Genomic DNA, 21,749 nt, shown 5'->3' on the forward strand with positions numbered 1-21,749 from the left:
GTGTTGTAAGTGGGATCAAAGTTTTGCAAAATGCTGTGAGGATGCTTTATAATAAACTTGGATACCATTCCAGAATCTAATCTACCACGGACACCTACGTAGAAGCTTTGATGTTAGAGGAAAGCGTGGGTGGGCATGTCTCTGCGATTATGAAATGGGCAGCTTACGTCACCGTTTGTTTGCTAAATTAGATGCATGACACCTACAAAAAGACTCAAAAAGAGTTCTGCTGTCCTAAAACACAACTTTCAACAATGCTGCCACTGTCAACACTGATCAGACCAGTCTGACGCCTACACTTAAGATTTCACTTAATCCCAGACTCTGCACACAATCTTTTACAACCTACTTTCAAACTACATCGTTGAGTTAGGGTGTTAACACATGATGTCCTAATGAGAGAAAGGTGCTCTGATAATGGTGACACTGAACTGCATCATGACATTATTGCTAATCATTACACAAATGACACCCATTTTAAAAGATAACTTAAAGGTCCCATGCCATGGTGCTCTTAAGATGCTTTTATATAGATCTTAGTGGTCCCTTAATACCATATCTGAAGTTTTTCCCCCCCAAATTTCAGCCTTGGTGCAGAATTCCAGCCACTAGAGCCAGTCCTACAATGAGCTTTCCTCAGTATGTGACATTTCTGTGACGAGTCTGTAGCTTTTGAGGAGGAGAGGGGTGGGGGGGGGCCAAGGTGGAGGCTGACCAACTGTCCTTTGCTCGTTTGAAACCCATGATGTCTCTCTCTTATGGTTGGGCCAAATTCTCTGGGCGGGCACGGCAGAGAAAGGGGTGGTAACCTTTCCCCGTATGACCTCACAAGGGGAAGATTCCAGATCGGCCCATGTGAGCTTTTATTTTTTTAAAGGCAGAGCAGGATAACCAGGGCTCGGTTTACACCTATTGCCATCTCTTGCCATTGGGGGACCATAGGCTGGCTGAAGGAACACAAAACAAAGTTTTTATGCCATGGGACCTTTAAGTCTGAAAAGCCCTGCTCTTCGAATCATGTGGCTTTCTACACTAAAGTGGACCAAGAAGTTTAAACGGATTGGTCGGCACAGCCTTCCTTAGCTGCATTTACTGTTGAACAAAAGGTCCACAGTTACATTTGGACTGAAATAAAATCAGGTTTTGAAATCTATATATGTTGATAATGGCACTTTGGTTTAAAACCAATGGTTAAAATTAAAACATAGCAAGTCACAACATTGCAAACTATAAAAATGTGATCATCCAAGAGGTACAAATTATAATAATTTTAATGATAAAATCCAACACTAACTCAATAAATGTATATTGTTCTGCAACTAATAGGACAATTGATACACTGTTTTGTGAATACAGTTGGGAAAATGCCTACAATAATTTCTCAGAATCACCTCTAAATGCTTTCTTTAATCCAACCAACAGTCCGAAAGATATTCAACTTACAATGACAGAAAATCAGCCAATCCTAACATTGAAACACAAAACAAATTGGTCATCAGGACTCCTTAACCTTCCAGCAGTTGACTTGTCAATTAAGAGACTAATTATTTCAGCCGTAATAATGTACACTTTGAATATATTTTGTCATTCACAAAGGACATGCGAGTATGTAAAGGTACATTCTCTGTATTTTATTCATTAAACGATCCCTTCTGAAACATGCTTATGCCCCCCGGGGCGTTACAAACTAATCATTGCATTGATGCATCGTGATGCGGACCTAGAGGATTCTGCATTGATGCAATGACAGACCAGAACAGATGATTGCCCACTGATGTTACTTGTTGATTTTCGGGTTGATGTTTTTTTTTTTGCCTGTTGCCTGCTGTGTTAAGACTACACTACATTTAGGAAGTGTATTTTTTGAAAGCATAAACAATAAAAAAGGAGGAATTTGTAGATATACATCCATATCTCACTGCTTGAATTTGTCGATGGAAAAACATGTCTATCAATAAAAATATTATTAATATATATTGAGGAAGTGATGCATCATGAGGCAATGTGATATTGAGTCAATTCAAATCATTGACAGGATAATCGAAATCAAGTTGAATGGTGAGACCAGTGAAGATTCCCACAGCTATACGCACCATCTGACTTCTAGCACACCTGCAAAACATCATGGTATTGATCTTGTGAACATATGCCAGGTATCAAACTGGAAGAGGTGCTGACTTTCAGTCCAGTAACGTTTTAAGATGATACTATTTGAATGCCAAGTTGTTGAACATTTTATCTTTACATCATCTTAAAATGTCACAGCAAGACAAATCAAACAATACCTGCTGCTCTATACAACACACGTGATCACACACACATTAGCAAAGCCACTAAGAAGAAGAAAAGCATCATCAGGACAACATTCAAAACCTGCTTTTGTCTCCATGCTAGATTCTCAGAATGCCGGATGTCATTAATAAAAGAGCATTAGAATGTGCCAAATGGCAAATTACAATCCAGAAGTAAAAGATTGAAAATAAAAATGTAGCTCTCTTAGCTTTGAACATGACTTTGTGCATCTCCTGAAGGGGGAGTAGCATAGAAATGACTGCTTAGACTCACGTTATGTTTTAAGGAGTATACCGAGGGCATGAGAACCACATTTAGTGGTTTTAGAAAGGTAGCAAGGGTACACAACGCAGTGCGAGTCTGCAGGAGACTTTCTCCCACACAGTCAGGTCCTTGATTAATGTTATGCCAGCTCATCACCACAGAGAAGGCTGCTGGCCTGACAAGGAGATAATAGCAGCTGGTATGGTAGAGTGTCATAGGACATCAAGGAAGCGCTGCAACTCCTACAGAGGTCTGAAATGGTGACCCTAATCTCTTTAGGCATGTTGTCATGTTAGAAAGCTTTTTGCATCTGCGCTAGTCAAACAGCCAAGACAGAAAAGGAACGACGCCGTGGGCTTTCTATCTTTTCTTCATCCGCATTTCAGGTTGAAATGTATCACATTTACACAGAAAAATGGCTGCCTTTGAGGGAAAACAAGCGTGCTGCATACATCTCTTTACATGAGCTTAGTTGAGTTGTGATTAATAGTATCACAATTATTTTGTCAGTGATTTATTGCGGCCACATGACACCCTAGACCAATTTTTTGGAGAGAATAATGTCCTTAATTGACCAACGGCATGTTCAAGAGTGAAATCCGGACTGTTTACCTGTGAAGAGTTTAGTAATGGCCTTATTCTGTCGTCGTGCGGAGCAGATGAGTAGCAGCCAGGGAGGCAGGAACTCGTGATGACTGGCCAGGAGCTCAGCGATGGTCCTGGGGGAGCCGGGGGGGGACCTCTGCTCCCCCTCACCTAGCTGACAGCCTTCATCGATGGAGTCAACAAGCAGGAAGAGAGACTGCTGAGGAGGCTTAACACTCAGGAGAGGCAAGAGGACACATCTGAGGAAAGAAGGAGGAGAGAAAGCAAGAGAGGAAAATGTAAGCTTTTCACCTGTTTTGATTGTGCTCGACTCATAAATGAACAATAAGATTTTGGTTTCTGTTCAACAAACTTCTGAGAAACAGCACTTGTCTGACGTCTGCGTTCAACGTTCATTCTAATTTTAGGCAAATCATTTTCTTTCTTGTGGAAGACTCACAAATAAAAAGAAGAAGAGGTAAATAACTGTTGTAATGTGGTAGCATTGTCTGCTAATGATGCCAGCAAGCATTTGGCCACTGTTGGCAATTAGCATGTCTGATGCTGGAATCTCATTTTCCTTCTCAACGCCGCCAGCAAATACCAGGCTTCCGCTTAAACTACACACGTAAGGTGAGATTTAAAAAAGCCTCTTTTACGCTGAGTAATTGGTTGAAAACAGATAGGTTTGCTAGTTTACCAGTAAAAAAAAAACAAAGCTAAATAAAACAACTTAAACTTGTTGCAGTTACTTGTACTATTATATGTCAACATTGCTAATGCAATTATGTGTTTTATGGATGGCAAAGGGATGAATCATCCTTATGCTCCGCCCACAACCTGTAAAATATGGAATGCCATCAGGATGATTGGGCTCCCACACCAGTCACCTTGCTGCCACTAAGGATATCCATGGGGGAAAGCACTTTCTGTCAGTTACTCCGATTTGCCACTGGGCATGTCCGTACTGAATTCCGGCTGCACCGCTGTTTTGTTCCGTCCTCCGCCACCCGCCATACTACACCAGGTGCGTGCCAGAAGCTGAGCGTCTTGCGGCCCGACTCGCAGATTATATTGACTATACAAATACTTCACTGAACAATCACGTGTCTACCTTCCAGTCCGTTCATGTCTTCATTTTACCGGTGTTGTCCTGTAAAAAAGATCTGTGATGTCATACGTTTTTCCCACCCAACATCCAAGATGAATGTTGTACGTGGTGTTGTAAAGGAGACATAAATGATATTTTGGGGGAGGGTGGGTGGGTGTTTTGGTTAATGTGACTGGACAGTCCCAATGTTTCACTCCCTGCATGCCTGTCTGAACAACCCGCGGCTCGCATGAAAATAAACCTGGCCCACGCTTCTGAGAATACGATTGTATTGCACTGTAAGATATTCTTCCCACAAGCTGTACAATAATGTACATAAATATTCAGCCCAATACAACAACGGTTTAATCTGGTCTCATATTTGTTTACAAGAGGAACATAAATTCATACGGTTATACTAAACAATGGAGAACAGCAACACAAAAAGATGAAGTGTTTTAGAGAGAGGTGAGACAAAGAAGACAGGAGAAAGGACAGAACAACTTAAAAGGAAAACTGATTTCTGTAAAAAACTGTGAACTTTATATTAATAATATTCCCCGGCACAAGACAATGTAAATATCATTTGATCCTAGTCCAACTGTCATTTACTTTTTGGAAATGTTCATGAGTTTCACGTATTCTTCAGCTTATTATACATGTTGAGAACAATGTTTTACAAATGTATAAATAAAGAAAACATGACAAGTACTGATTACTTGTGGCTAATTAGTGCAACATTTTAATGTGCAGTATTTTTTCTTTTTTAAGTAAAAGTGATTTTGTGATGAACGTTCTCAGTTCATCCGTCTCAGTTGGTAGAGTGTATGTGTTGAAATAGGTCTCCATCCAACCCAAATTGCATCTATTAACAGACCCACTTTGGATGATTTGAACTCACAAAAACATCCACAGCAGATATAGTCATTTATAATTCAGTGGGATTTTTTTATTCAACAAAAAGAAAGAATTTGCCTGGGAGCTAAATGTTCAGCCTTGAGATTATATGAAAGACATGGAGAGAAATGCGCTCAGCAACTAGCATGACAACTAGCCTTTTGTCCGACAAATCTCCCGGCAACCTAATTATTGATGTTTGAATATGAAGACCCATTAAAAACCATTCTACATCCCTGTGGCATCCAGTAACAAAGCCAAAGATGATGTACTGCACTGTGTATCACGCATCACATAAATACTCAGCTGAGCAAAAACGAATCAAACTATTTAAATGCTACATTAAATTTTTATCAATGCCAAACTGCAAGCCAGACACGGAATCTACTTGCTCCAGTGGTTATGTATAACTTCACATATTAACGCTCAATGAAGCTGGATAGCCGACAAATGCAATGTGTGTTCTCTCGAGTGGAGTTTGTGCTGGAAAGAACTCCGTTCAACTGTGACTGCCACCAACAGTTTAAAGCCAGCCATAAGACGTCCGTTTGGGGGGGGGGAGGCCATTTCCCAAGACTCATAAAATTACTTCAAGCTCAACTGGCTGTGATAAGGGATCTGAGGATTTCATATTAGTGACATTTTAATCTGGGTCTAGGTTAATTAAACATTTAAACAGGAGCTGAGCAAATCAATTAATCAAAATGAAAACTCAAAGTGTAGAGAGACGGCTTCAGGGCATCTGAGGCTTTTTCACGGGGTAGCGGTTGCGCAGACAAAAACTAAATAAATAAAAAGAATCGGTCACCTTCCAGATGATGGGACTCTTCAACTACCACTCTTCCTTAATGGAACTGGCATTGGTTGTAAGCTTTGTCATAAAACACTAAAATACTGTTTTAATGAGACTTCCTCTGGATGCTCAACAGCCTGTCACTAAGCCTTTGGCTCCAAAGCCATTCGCTTTTACGCATCTACCATTTTAGGCTTATATTTTACCCATAGCTCATTATCCTTAAGCACATGGGAGCATAAATGGCTGGGGTGAAGGTCTGTGTGCTTTCAGTTCACAGTACTGGACCACTCAGAAGAGGCCATTTTTACAATGACTTCACCTTGGTTACTATAGAGAAGTGCAAATGCCAATACCTGATATTACATTACAAAATTACCCCAAACAAATTTGTGTAATACCAAACCAGTCTAATAGCATGTAATGCTATGAAATAGTTGCAATGGCTTTTGCCTCAGACAACTATGTATAAAATGGCGGACTAAATAAAATGTTGTGAAAGTCATGGAGGGTTTGGGTTAGAAAAAAACATGCATGTATTTTAAAGGTCCCATGACATGGTGTTCTTTGGATGCTTTTATAAAGACCTTAGTGGTCCCCTAATACTGTATCTGAAGTCTCTCTTATACAGACCTTAGTGGTCCCCTAATACTGTATCTGAAGTCTCTTTATATAGACCTTAGTGGTCCCCTAATACTGTATCTGAAGTCTCTTTATATAGACCTTAGTGGTCCCCTAATACTGTATTTAAAGTCTCTTTCCCAATTCAGCCTTGGTGCAGAATTACAGTCCCACAATGAGCTTTCCTTAGTATGTGCCATTTCTGAGTCTATAGCTTTTGAGGAGCAGGGGGGGGGCAAGGTAGAGGCTGGGGGTGTGGCCTTGACCAACTGCCACTTTGCTTGTTTGAAATCCATGATGTCTCTTTCTCTCTCGTGGATGGGCCAAATTCTCTGGGCGAGCAAAGGGGAGGTAACCTGGAATTTTGCCTAATGAGGTCATAAGGGGCCGGAAAAATTCCAAATAAGCCCAACAGAGCTTTCATTTTCTCAAAGGCAGAGCAGGATACCCAGGGCCCGCTTTGCACCTATCACCATTTCTATCTATCTAGCCACGCATATGAATGTAAAATACTCACATTTTCATGCCATGGGACCTTTAAGCCTTACAGCTTACTTCTGAAACCACACTTTACCATGACTAATGCTTCCTGCATTGCTGAATATCTTAAGTGTATAAAATGGTATGAAAATTATACATATTGTTGAGAAATTCTTCTCAAAAATTCCAATAGGCCAAGGCAAAGCTACGATTATTCATTTCTACTGAGAAAACAAACAGGTTTATACATTTCAGAAGCTGGAATAAAAGTGCCATTGATTGTTTAGGTCAATCTGCTCCCCTGTTAATTGACTGTTCATTTCGGTCCAAGATGAATTCCTTTAAAGTGTAGCTTCTCCTCAGGTGGACGCTGGGCAGTTAAACCTGCTGTTGCAAAGCTTCTACAAACTTCAGCTCCAATTCAAAACTTCTTTCCAAGCAGTTTGAACCCTCAGCGGGAAGGAAATCAGTGCAAAGTGTCTCCAACCTTCACGCGCCGTCGTCATGTTACTCAGCCTTTCAGGAGACACAGTCAATCACTCACAGAGAACCTGCAGCGCCATCTGGGAGCCCTGCCAAAAGGAATGTCCATCCACAGGGGTGACTGTGTGAGTGTGTGAATGGCTGTGTCTGAGGCCAGGTTGCCTACTGAGACAATCAAATCCACAGTGACAGCAAGTGGGCAAAACAAAGCAGCATTCTTTTCATACAATTCAGCTACTTTCAGGCTGTCAAAGAGTCAAAAGACAAGGACTGCAGACAAAGAAAACTCCACGGGATACTGGAGATGGAGAGAGAATAAGCTCAGGAAAAGCGGATTTAGTTTGCCAGACAAACCTGCAGCATACCTGAGCCAGAAAATGATTCAGCCACACACCGTGGTCCTGGACATATGTAACAACTAATTTTGGTTCTTGCTCAAGTCCTCAACATTTGCCCAAGTTGACGCCAATTGCGGTTTAATAGAATACGGAAAAGAAGGAGGATGTGAAATGCATCTAATGCTCTCACCATCTGTCGTGTTGTGTTCGCGACTGCAGCGACCGTCGCTCCCACCACAATGTGCAAAGTGAAGCTTTCATTGTGACGTTTAGTGAAGATGTCTGGGCTGACAGGGCAGCACCGGGCACAGAGCCAGCGCCTTACAAATGTACACAGCTCATTTTATAGAGCGGGCACAGAGCCTGAAATCCATGCCACATACTGAAACAACGCGCACACACACGCACACACGCACCCCCCAACACACACACACAAACAAACACTGACCAGGATATAGCAGACGTTAGAGAAAACAGAGGGTGAAGTACACAAATGATGTCTGGCTTTGAAACTGCTCTATTAATGGAAGTTGGGCCGACTGGTGAGTCAAGCTCTTAGATTCAGACAGACCACCACACAGAGTGATCCTGACAAAGCGTTCCACAACGTTCAGAAGAAAACCAGTATTGTCTTTTTCTTAGGATGACCCCTATCTCTTCCTCTAGTAAACTTTAAGGAAGCCTCTTTGCACAGTCAAGAGAGCTTAGTGCCATAGAGTTGAACCACAACAGCTGACTCATGCTCACCCAAAGTGAAAGACAACCATCTTGCAGACCTCGCAGTAATCCTTACATTATGAATAACGCTACTGCAATCATCTTGTTCAAAGTGATGCAGACAATAAGACTGATGCGAGTGGAACAGCCAGGCTGAGACACTAACTGTATTCTCCTTGTTACCTCAGCCATATGCTCTTGTTTTCTCCTCAATCTGTTATCATCTCGCTCCAGCTTTATGTGATTGGACATTAACTCCAAATCTAAGGCTTCATTACAGTTTTTGCAAAATGGGTATGCGTTGAATAAAGCTGGTTTTTCAAAGCTTTTTTTATAACTCTAGGGTTTCAAAACAGAGTGATTGCACAGGAGCAGAACTGCAGTTATGTAACTTATGAATTTGCATTCATTGGTGCTGAGAGCTTTTCGTTAGACAGATTACCCTCGGAGGTTGTCAACCTTGCAGCAGTAAATTAGTTATTGTTAAGAAATACAGAAATGCCAATTATAACAATTTGTTCACAACAACTGAGTAGAGGTCTGGATAATGTTTACAAAAAAATCCTTCAAGCTTGAACAACTGCATCATATTATTATTGTATTAAATGCACAGTTTATTAACATCTCCCCAAATGAAAGTACTTTGCCCACATTTCATATCTCAGGGAGTTGTTTGGGTTATTAGAGATGCTTGGAATTTGTGAAGCTCCAAATTTGATGAATTTCTCATCGAGTATTTGATCTCCTCTGTTCTTATTTAGCCCCAGTAGCTGAGGATGTCAGTCCGTCAGTCAGTCATGTGCTCAGTCCTCCACTCAAGTCCAGAAATCTCCACATTTACTGGTTGGTTTGCTATAAAAAATGTGTCCAGACAACGATGTCCTCAGCAAAATATCTAAATACCCTCAGCCCCCACTAAAAGCTGAAACTCTCCAGTATGTTCCACTTCAGGCTACACCTCTGTCAGTGATGTCAAATCAGGTGTTTTCCGCAAGCTGTCGACAGCAGATTACCTCACATAGGCTACTGACATAACACATCAGCAAAAAAAGAAGATAAAACTCCAATCACATTTGATTGGTCCTGTTAGTATTTTTAAAAAAAGTGCTTGTTTCTGCAGTTCTTTAAGCATGCTGGACAATGCGAGAATCTGATCTCAGCTTAATGGATTTGCACAATCAATTCTGTGCTGGATCCCAAGCAGACAAATGCCTCCAGCTGTCTGAGAAACAATGTGCTGGAGACTGCTTGGTCAGGGGGAAGTGGGGTGCGTGTGAGGGCCAAATCTGGGTGACTTGCACAAAAACAACGGCTCTTTTTAAAAAGAAGCACATGGTGGCTCCCCCTAATCAACCCTTACTAATTTCCTTAAAATTGAAACTTACCCTAATAAATGATCTGGTGATCTTTTAGACAAAGTCTTATGATGTTTTTGATTCTAAATACCCTGTCATGGGACAAGCCCCAAACAGTGTTCACATCGTTATTGTGAGGGGAAGGGATGCATTTGGGAGTGTTGTCCATCTTAAAATATAACCCATTCTCCACCCTTCAATTACCTCAAACCAGAGTTTTGCTGTTAAAAACTATGATTTTCTCTTGACTTACCATTTTATGTCAATGTATCTACCCTGATAAAAGGTTGTTTTAAAAAAAAAACAAATATTCATATAGACCAAATTCTAATTAGAAATGTTAAAATCAGACCTCTTTGATCACCAGTCCAACTTCCTAACCCCTTTATTGCAGCCTATTAATGATTTGCAAAAGTGTAAACACACTGCACACTTTGTTTCTAGCCAGCACACATACCTAGCATAACCATTTCAAACCCCCAAGCTCTTCCTAACCCAGACGAGGTGTGCATTCCTGGCCAGCTATCCAATACTGTCAAAGGAATCTGAAATTTCATCCTTTTCAGCCCCCTCCCTCTTCTCCCCACCGACACTCCTGCCACAGTTTGGTCTCCGAACCACTCTCTGCTCTCCTCACACAACTGTCTTTGTGTGCAAAAGCCTCAACACAGGAACACACAGAGTTCAAATGGATTTCAACACACCGATAAACCCGCAAGGTGTCCAGTGCAAGCCAAAGACAGGATTTTGTATTCAGCTTTAGCACAATTCAACAGATTTCTGGTGACAAAAGGCAGTAGTGTGAGCTGTCTGGCACAGATATGAAATAATACTAATAACACTGTGCTATAACAAATTATCAAGCATCAGAAAACTATTTTTAATATTTAATTAAAAGCCCTAAACACACTTTTTTTTTTAATGAGCTTCTTACTATGAGCGTGGGGATCCAAAATAAACAATTCAAGTGGAAGAAGGTGATGTCACATATTTACGCCCACCAATCAGAGTCAAGCAGTATTTAAATCAAAATATGATGGCAGTTGAGAGGTTGGCTGCTTATGGTGCAAAACCACTGTCGATTAAAATTTGAGCTAACCACCCAATCCCTTTGAAGCAGATCAGTTGGGTTTGAAAGTGTTAAAACTCGTCATAAATAACTGCTGGATGTTTTTTTCCCAAAGCTTTAGCTTTAATTGCTGCATATTTAGTAATAGATATTTTATCATCATAAGATTAGACTTGTAAGTAATTTATTAAGCAAAAGCATTGACTGGTTAGTATTATGGTTATATATATATATATATATATATATATATATATATATATATATATATATATATATATATATATATATATATATATATATATATATATATATATATATATATATATATATATATATATATATATATATATATATATATATATATAATTTGAATAATGTCCGGCTTTGGTCTATTGGTCAGACCAGATAAGCAATTTCCGACTTAATATTTGGGTTCTAGGAACAGATGATGGAGATTTCTTTTACCATTTTCTTATATTTCATATTGACTACTTTATTCAAAAAGGTAAGTAACAAAATGAAGTTGCAGCCCTGCTGTGCCTTCCCGAATGAGTCTAAACTTGCACCATCCTACATGAGCTTTATTTATTGAGTGGGATAACAATAATATGAATGAGTTATATATGCCCACACAAGCATGTAGGCACATCCACACACAAACACGAAACCGTCACATAAACACACACACACCCACACACCATCCACTGGTGGTGTGGAGACAGGGGCTGACCTCAGATTGCTGAGTCATCGTTGCAGCCGCACCAGTACTGCCGTTTCTCCTCATCTGCTCGACTGGAGCTGATGCGTCACATTGGGAGCCCTTTTTTGTTTCTAAAACGTGGCCCTAATCTGCACAGCCATGCACCACATGAAAGGCACAAGGCCGCTTTCATTTAGCATCCCTTAACCCCAAGAAGCAGGGCCGCCCAATGTGCAACAGTCAAAAAGTCAACGCACAAAGGAAGAGAGAAAAAAAAAAACACACCGCTCCCTCGCAAACTCAATAAAAAGGTCTTTGTCGGTTTTACTTGAAACTAAAATATTCTCCAATTTGAACTGTGTTCAAAATCCGATAAAGACAGGCAACAGACATGTTGTTGACATTACAGTTTTCTACTAATCCCACATTAATATGAGTAGGGATGCAGCGATGCCGATATCGGGTATCTGTCAGATGGCGTGCGCATGTACTGGTAGTTATAAAATTATCCCGATACTACCACACCCGATACCACCTCGTGGCCATGTGACAATAACTTCTCAGTTTTGACAAAATGTAATATTGCGGTATTGATTATGATAAAACATGTAAAATTACAAATTTATGGGAAAAAGCATCAAAATAGTTTCATAACAAAATAAAACAAGTTTTTTTACAACAAGGTTTATTTCAACTGACAGTCATATTGGACCAGTACAACATGAATAAAGAAATAACGACCACGTCTACAGAACAGGACGTTTTACTGGTTGTACAGTGTATTATAAATAAATAAATAAATAAAGAGCATGTCTACAGAACAGGACAAACTTTTCTTTCACTTCTCTGATTCGTTCCGTTTTGTTGTCTCCATTTCTTCGCTCTGTTGAAACATGCACACACGGTACGCTCCGTAGGGTTTGTCACGTAGTGGCCCTGTGCACTGACGTGCACTAACATGTGCAAATGGCTCGGTAACTGGCCAATGAAACATGATCATTATAGCATTTAAAGCACAACTAAGCCTCACAGCCAACGGACGGGACGCATCGCTCCACAACATAAACTTATCACAACACTTTCTTTATAATATTGTGCAAAGTGATATCGCGATAACGATATTGAGTCGATGTATCGTGCACCTCTAGTTTCTACACAGCGCTGTTAACAACCACAGCGCCACTGTGTAAATAGTGATTTCTTTTTACAAACAAATGTATTGTAAATTAAAGCTCTGTGTGTAGTCTAGTGGGACTTAAGTATCAACTCGGCTTGACCGCAGTGCCCTGTCCTCCATTTTCCAGTGCAGATTTAGTAGCACCTCATGAAAAACTCCAATTGTTTTAACTGTTATAGTTTGCCACACGTCTTTAAATTTGGACTAATTCGTAGGAAATGCTGCTGGCGTAAACAAACTCTCCTTTACGCGAATGACAACATCAGGCTTTGCGTTCTTTATTCTTTCAAAACTTTACTCAGTATTTTGATTTGGAATTATATGATTTATTTTATTGACACCAGCCTGGGGACATGTCCCAGCCCAGGCACTGAGTTTGAATATAAAAAGGCACTGTAATTTGAAAATATTACTTTGTCCTAATTGACAACAACAACCGAGAAGGCCAAAGTCATCTGAGTGTCTCGGACCCCAGAGGGATTATTAAATACTTTTATCAGTACTTGTATCAACAAGTACACAATTGTAAGTACTTGTATTCCTAATTTTGAGAGTTACTTGATGCCAAGACAGCACTGCAAACATTTATTTACATCTCCGGCTTTGCACTTCATAATTTCCTACACTTCCAAGATCTGATAACTGGATTGAAATAAAACTAAATGAACTTTATAGCTAAATGAGGTTTGCTGTGAGCCAGTAATGCCATGCTGTCTTGTTCAATAAAAACTTGAAAAAGCCATTCATGTTCGCCAGAGGCTACCAGACTGGCTCTATCGTTCCTCTGTTTTGAATAACGTCACTACTTATCAGAATTATCAACAGTTATTTGGAACAAAGCTACAGGCACATGTTTGATGTAGCAGCCAGAAAAGCAACATTTTTAACAATCTTGGAGGAAAATGTCTGAACTACAGCATCAATTCCTTCCGTGAACATGTTGTGGAAATAAAACACTTTAAATCTTGTTCCCAAATGTAAGCCTTGGCCATTCATCATTTCTGAAGTCTGTGCCCTTTTAAATAGAAACTTGTCCGGCTTCAATTCAGACCTACCTCATGTTCAGTGGAGAACAGTTCAACAACAGATCCACGTAGAGTAACCCCTAAACTGAAAGGCAGCTTTGTCCCATCAGCAAAAAAACAACCTGTTGCTTTTAGTTTGGCCCAAATGGCTGGGTTAAATCCACCTATTTGAAGCCAGCGCTTTTGTCTAGAAGGGGGAAAGTGAGGCATGTTGGATGGCAGGAGCCTGACTGATTGTTTAAATGCACAAATCCTTTCAAACTGGAGGACTCCAGTCAAAACATGGCAGTGGCCTTTGATAAAGCTAAGGCAGAGACTAATTAAACAGAGGATGTGCTTTGGCTCTGTCTAGAAATAAAATCCTTGATGGGACACTACATGTGTCAAACCTTTCAGATATTACAGTACAGTGTATTCCATATAGCGCAAGTATCAAGTTGATTGTCTGAACAAGACAGTAGCTTCAACTGGTAGACTTGAAGCAGAAGAAAGGACAACTGAAAGGTGACACTGCCTTTTATCTGGAGAACTGTGGCTTCACAACCTTTGCTTGGAGGCATCTGTCCTGCTAATGAATCACATTACTTTAATGAATTAAATAAAAATGCTTCAGAAAGTTGCAACACTCAATTTTAAAATGTCTGCTTGACTGTGTTTGTAGATCCACAGATGGGAAAAGCAATGATCAAGTTGCACGGGGTGGACGTAAACCCGCGTCTGAACCACTTTCACCGTATTAACATTTGGCCGGTTACACACTGCGCGAGCGTGTCCGTTTTTATTTTGGCGCACATGTTACCAGGTTGGAGCTTACACACTGCCATGCGTGCCACGTGATGTGAGGGTGTTGCAAGCATTTCGAGGCAAAATAGAATAGGAAAAGATGTTTATGTCATTTTGACACAAATACATATTAATAAATGTCATGTTCTAGGTTTCTCTAGGTTTTGACATCAATGCGGATATAAATTAAATCGAAAAAAATAATTTGTTTAAATTTTCCGTAGTACTATATGTATACAGGTAAATAAAGATAGGATAGGCTACAATAACAACATAGTGTTTGTTCTGAGCGACGGTCCAACATCAGGTAGGCTTACAATATAGGCTCTTTACAGCTACCCAACATTGTAAATGTTATTGAAATAAACAGACAGCCCACCCACCCATATTTCAGAGTTAAAATCTGTCGGCACTATGTCCTGAGACAGCCCTCCCTGTTCGTCACCTAGCAGCAGCAGCGCTGCGTCACACACGTTTCTGGTGTGTAGGACATGGACAAATCCACACAGAAACGCCACGCTGGTGCGATGCAGCCAGTGTGTGGCCCGCCTTAGATTGGTGATTACTATCAACAAACAGATTTCTTTGTCTTTGACTGGGCTAAAGAATGTGACAGGGCCCTTTGCATTCACTCACAAAGTAACAATTAAAATCACAGCTGGAAGGGGAATGGGGCGGGGGGGTCAAAAGCTACCAAGAAATTTGTGTTAAACAAGGTCTTTAACTAAATGAAACTTGTATAACTTTTATTGAGTAAAGTACAGGCCAAGATGTGTTCAATGAAAACCAGGTATGCACCCCTCTGGGAGTTTTTATACCTGGTGTAAATTAGTGGTCATAATGTTGGAAGAATAAAGTTTTACACCACTGCATGCCTTGCGCTGTTTTCATTTCTTTCTTTAAATGCCACCTCCAGAAACAGCCGACAATCTCGGCTTTCTGAAAGCAGTTGGCATCTAGAACAGCAGGGGAGCCGTTCAGGTTATTTGCGTACAATGCCTGCAACGCTTTACACCTGAGACGGCGATAAGGCATTCACCAAAGTGCTTATTTGGCTCACAAGCTGTGGTCATGAGCGTGGCGTCTTTGTTGTCCACAGATTTAGGTCCTGAGGTTTTCAGTGCTATGTAATACTTGCTTCACAAGACGAAGATGAACAAATGTGACTGTCTGCAAAACGCTCTCGACATCCAGCGTGACACAGAGCAGAGTTGAAGTGAGAAATCCCTCCCAGCTGGGCCCAGTCTCTGTTTACAAATGTCCCTACGATAACCTGCATTTTAATCGAACAGGGTCAAACTGAGTCATCGGTAGAGGACGCATGATTACAAGCAGATGACAGGAGGAGCACTCACTTCCTAGGAAACTCCTTTTTTTTTTTTAAAGAACAAAAAGAAAGAGAAAAAAAAGAAAGAGAAAGGTCGACTCTGGTGACTTTTAAAAAATAATTTACCTTGCTGAACGTTTGACCTACTTTTCCCCCGTGTGTGATGTTGAGATGGTGCAATAAGCGTCACCAGATGGCCAGACAAGAAGCGTGAGTGTGTGTATTCAGTGCTGCATTCCAGCCTGTGTTGCATAGACTGCCTGGCCTATATTGTATAGACAAGTCAAGCAAGAACCCACACACACACATTCTCACGTGCACCTCCTTTCCAAGCCTCCGTCTACAATAACAGTCCATCTTGATCGTGTTACATGTCCAGGCAGGGCGCTGGAAATCCTCAAGCCTACTGTACTTCAGTTTCACATGTGTACTTTATCTTTCTGCAGTGCAGTCACTCGGGTCAGTCAGTCTGTGAGTCAGACGCAGTTCAAATGTCCTTCCTCACAAGTCTCCAGCCACCTGAGCTCTGCTGCAACTTAAAAATATCTGACCTTCCTTGAATCACAAGCCAAGCAGGGACAGTCCCACCCAGTATGCCACAGCAGGGGGGGAAACAAACAAAACCATAACATTAAATAAGTGGAGAGGCTGCTAAGGCGGAGCTATGTGACGAGTGTGAATAGTCCAAAAAAAAAGCAGGGAGGAGGGAGGGGGGGATGCATCAGGGTCAGGAGGTGGAGAGGGAAGGGAGGGGGAGGGGTGGGCTTTGCATTTTACATTTCTGGCCAAACAGATTCCTAGATTTCAAACATAATCTGGAACCACCAGAAGAATTGTAGATTCAAATTTGAATGTTCGTTGTTCGAATGTTACAAATACTTTCTCTACCACACGCAGATGTCATGACCAGCCAATAACATGCAGGTTTTTATTCCTAACAAATGATACTGCAGGTGATTTCAGGCAGAGCTGTAACAATCATTTGTCTTACACAGAATTCACCAGTTAATAATTCGTTTCATTTTATCATTGAGAAAAAAAAAGGTAACATTGCCCAAAGTAGTATCTGCAAATGCTTGTTTGGCCAAATCTACCAAAATGCATATGTTATATTTAGTTAATACTAATATGAAACTGAGAAAAGCAGCACATGCTTATATTAGGGAAACAACTGTTTGGCAGTTTTGCTTGATAACTGCCTCAAACAATGGATTTCCAAAATTGTTGCCAATCAATTCTCCATCGATCAACTACTCCTCAGCACATAACTTCATGAATTAGTTCCTCCTTTTACTGTGTGGAATTCAGTGAAATTGTTTCCCTGTAGTGGATAGTAATTAGTAAAATGAAACAAAATAAAGAAAGAGGGCTGTATTTGCTTGTGAGTGTGCTCATTCGTCCTTACCTCTTGAAAGCCTCTGTGGGGTTCCTCTCACACTCTCCAGGCTGCAAAGTGCTTTGCACAGCTGGGTCGCGCACCTTCTCCTCATACCCCGGCACTAGCCCACTGCGGCAGATCTGAGCCACCAGACCTCGGATGAACCCGCCGATGCACAGCGTGTCCGAGTCGTCCGCCCGGCAGAAGTGGAAGGCCAGGCTCTGCTGTTGCATCCCCCGGTGTGTTCCCTGGGCCGATGTGGGCCATAACAGCTCTGTGCACAGTGCGGTTTTCCCGCTTCCAGGGCCCCCTACCAGCAAAACTCCCCAGGAGCTACCTGACTTTGTGGATTCTGTAGTCAGGGTGCCGGGGTTGGATGCACCCCCGCCGGGCGTCAGCAAGGGCTGCTTACTGGGAGTGCTGGTCACTACACTGAGGTTGTTGGTTTTCTCCTGGAGGCAATGCTGGATCTTATGGAAGACCCACTCCCGGCAGTAAAAGCGCTTCCCCTGCAGCAAACTGGTTTGGGCCATTTTGATCTAGTGCTGCTGTTCCACCTATTCCTCCTCTTCATAGGGGTCCCTTCATTCTGACCCTCACATTTTCAACTCCAGCAAAGGTTGGCAGTAAATTCGAACACGCATTTTGCCTGCTGAAAATGTGCCTCCCAGAAAGCAGGTTGAAGTCCAGAAGCGTCCTTGGTGTTGATGTTAAGAAGAAGCCAGAGTGAATGCAAGGAAGTGGAGCTGCTGCAGATGGCAGGAAAAGCGGACCAGCTATGCTGAGTTACAGAATATCTAGGTCAAACTAAAAAAGAAATCAAAATTGACACTCAAACCATAGATTTTCCACTAACTTTTTCCACAGCTTTCCCACTGGTTGAACTGAGTGCTCCTTGTTATTATGAGTGTGTTGCTTTAGCATGGCGCTGGGCATGGCAGGGCACCCGGCTCTTGAGTCCATCCACTGGCAAACTCAAGCCACCGCCGCTTGATACAATTAGCCATGGGAGTTGCTGATATATTTCCGCTGATGCATTTCAGATGCTACCGGGGGGGACCAAAGCGTGTTTCCATTACATTAACATGGAAGAGACTGCCAGTGCAGAGTCAATTTCTCCAATAACACACTAAGCCTGGCTCTTTCCCTGGAAACAGACAGATAAATAAAGGCTATATTAGGACACATTTCAAGTACAACATTACATTATATAATTATGCCCAATTAACCATCCTACTCAAGTGAAGGGCTATAACCAATATAAACACAAAGCAGTAAATTCACTGGCTTTAAAAACATGTCACATATAAGCTGCAACAGTTTGCCATTACATGTTAGAGTATGATGCACATTAGTGTTATACATATTTTACAACATACAAAGAAGGGTTAACTCTGTTCCTGCAGTTACAAAAGGTGGGTAATTGGGTTTTCGGCACTTTCATCCCCCACAATCCACATCACAGCCTGTCTGCCCTGCAACTGCATTCTTGGCAGGGGTTGTCCAGCTTCTCTAGTCCATCTACTGATCCCCCCTTCCTTCCTATGTGGCTTTAAATCCCAAACAGTCCACATCCGTCCTGAACTGTAGGGGAGGGGGAGTCCAAACTAGAGGACCCCCCCTTTCCTGCATATCAGGGGTCATTTACATGGTTGGGAGTGGATGGCCACTCTCCTAAAACAGGGGTTAATCGCTTTTTGAAGATGACAGAAATTAATTCAGATTGGATGATGGATGGATCTTTAAAAATGGGAAAGGACATCGAATTTAAGCTTCTCTTGATTTGATTTCTGATGCTTTTTTATTTAGCTCTTCATCACTGTCTACTGCTGCCTCTGTATACTGGAGCAAATGCAAATATTACCCCAACCTCTCCAGCCAACACACACACACACACACACACACACACACACACACACACACACACACTCTCCTGCTGGATACTTTGTAACGCTGCCAAATAACAAGGTTTTACACGGGCTGCGATACATTTCCACCTAAGACGCTCCCTGCCTCCAACACAAAGCTTAACGTTACCATATTAATTTGAATTGTATCCAGGGTCAGTGGAGTTTTTAGGCGAAAGGCGACAAATAATCAATGAGAGCAAACGACATACATCCACTCCATTGACTGAAAAGGCAGGACAAGTCTTTTGTATGGCCACACAAACCTCACCCATTTCAAATGGGATACGATTTACACCTATGGGGGCTTTTTTTTAAACCGTCCAGACTAGCTAACAGTTGCATGCTTCAGGGAGAAAAGCCACCAAAATGAAACCTTACATGTTGCCTGTCGTAATTCTTCGTAAACTCTTCCTTAAACTTCAATATAGCACATTTGTGGAGCGTTTCACTGTTTTCACTACAGTTTGAAATATCTCTCACAGCTCCAAACGGCTTTCCTCTCACCTCTTGCCGATTCCTTTTGGTGTTTTGCGGGGAAGGGGGGTTGTCTGTGTCCGTAGTCAACACCCTTTCTGTCCACGTTAAAACCATACGCTTCAGGTAAACCATTCGACCGTTTCCTCCGGTGTAATTTAAAGCCCGAATTTCTCCATTTGAGCGACGTTCGTATCTTTCTTTGAATCGGTCTTTTCTCCGGTGGTCGGCTCCTCCTGCTGCCGACACAGCTCCACACTGAGCCGACTGACTCTCCGCCTCCAAACACTCCACATTTCTCTCCACTGCATGCAGCGCACACACACACCAATGAGCGGCGCAAGGTCTTATGGGACTTGGAGTTTTACCATCTTGTCTCCATTAGTAAAATCATTTGAGGCGACAACATAAATAATTGCAATTTTTTTTGCCTATCTTCCCAAAGTATCCTACATGAACAACTATTTTCCTTGCTACTAGTAAATATACACATATAAATACACATTTAAAAGTGTATTACAGTTTTGTTTTTCGATTGCTAATCGACAGTAGGCACAACTGAAGCCACATGTGCAAAATCAAACTACAGTCTGCACAGCAGCAATTCTTGTGGACCACACCATATTTCGTTTTTCATTGCTTGAACACAGTTTTCAAAACTCACACACACACTTATCCCATGACTTTAACCACAACGTGCACAACACTGTGGATTTACAGCACGTTGTTCAAATGCTGACACACTGCTGTGAGAAGTCTTAAGCACACGTTCAAAACAGAATAGCTTTCAGTCTGGTGCCTATCAAACATTGCTGAGTGCAATTTTCGATGAAAGCCTAAGCAGGTGTCTTGTTTTAGACTAGTTATTGAACAAAAACAAGAAAAAAAATAGACAGAATACCAGCTGAGATCAATTGCATTGCTTTTTTTTTAACCAGGGCGGAAGTTTTCAGAATGCTTATGTGCTTACATAATTGCAAAATGGGTCTCCAATGTTTTCTTAGTTAGTTTTATAGAATTATATGAGATTAGTAAACAGAAGGAGCCTTTGGAACAGTGTTTGACTGATTGCTGATGATAGGCAATGTAGATATTACATTAAAGATAAACCCCCACTCAGATCAGCTGGTGTTCTGTCTAAAATGGAGTGGAAGGGAAATTTGAAAGTGACCCAATACTTTTGGCCGATAGTGTAAATAGAGAAAGCTCAGAAAGTTTTTTTTTTTGTGTACAAACACCAAACAAGAATGAAACAACTCTACCGTTTCCAAGGGCAAAGATACCAACATGTCAGGTCTTTGAGGCAACATACACAGCTATAAAAAAATTGAAAAACACTAAATCTTTACTGTAGTAAACTGCGTTCTTACAATTTTTCAGAAAGTAATGGAGGTGAGAGCAATGAAAACACGACATTCATTCGAATTTAGAGATGATGCAGACATCCAATATGACGAAGAGAACTTGCCGCACGATGCTGGAGAGAGATAGGATCAGTCACACCATTCTTTTTTACTGTTACTCTACGCACCTTCAGTTTTTTTCTCCAGTAATTCCGTAAATTACTGGAGACAAAAAACACTAGATTCTTTAAAGAAACTACTGAGCAGAGTCACTTAAATTGTTCAAACTGTAGGGATGAGAAAGTTTAGAATTTCTGTATTGATGTTTGACGCTGGTGTTTCTACTCTCAGTGTGTTCTGAGTGACAGTGTGTGTTATCTAGATGAGGATTGTGTATGCTGCATGCTGTGTTGAGAGTTGTGTTGCTTGGAATGGGTTTTGCAGGGGATGTGAACTGTTTAGTTCAGGTGACTGTTGGTAGTTTGGTAGTCAGTGTAAAAAAAAGTATTATTTTGTTCATTAAAAAAAAAATGCAGTTACTGTCATTTAAAATAAATGCCGCAAAGTAGTAACATAATGTGCAGAACAGTACCATCTCCTATGGTAGCTTACTGGCTGATATGATATGTGATAATGATATATGTTACA

At 41.1% G+C, this 21,749-nt stretch overlaps 1 protein-coding gene and 1 long non-coding RNA gene across 2 annotated transcripts in view; one reads left to right on the forward strand and one right to left on the reverse strand.

The window, feature by feature from the left end:
* ankrd50 (ankyrin repeat domain 50) overlaps positions 1 to 20,050 on the reverse strand; it is a 38,106-nt gene extending 18,056 nt beyond the window's left edge. Inside the window, exons 1-3 of the mRNA XM_034883129.1 lie at positions 19,789 to 20,050; positions 17,402 to 18,521; positions 3,169 to 3,401 (exon numbers count right to left, since the gene is read on the reverse strand). Of these exons, the coding sequence (XP_034739020.1) occupies positions 3,169 to 3,401; positions 17,402 to 17,907 (739 nt within the window). The 5' untranslated portion in view covers positions 17,908 to 18,521; positions 19,789 to 20,050. The remainder of the gene's footprint in view (positions 1 to 3,168; positions 3,402 to 17,401; positions 18,522 to 19,788) is intronic.
* LOC117951443 lies at positions 1,973 to 21,488 on the forward strand. Its single transcript, XR_004658190.1, has 3 exons — positions 1,973 to 1,984; positions 8,936 to 8,947; positions 21,369 to 21,488. It is a non-coding gene; the product is annotated as an uncharacterized LOC117951443 (long non-coding RNA).
* Positions 21,489 to 21,749: the final 261 nt, after the last annotated feature.

This window comes from Etheostoma cragini, chromosome 10 (assembly GCF_013103735.1).
Source record: "Etheostoma cragini isolate CJK2018 chromosome 10, CSU_Ecrag_1.0, whole genome shotgun sequence".
Lineage (NCBI taxonomy): Eukaryota > Metazoa > Chordata > Actinopteri > Perciformes > Percidae > Etheostoma > Etheostoma cragini.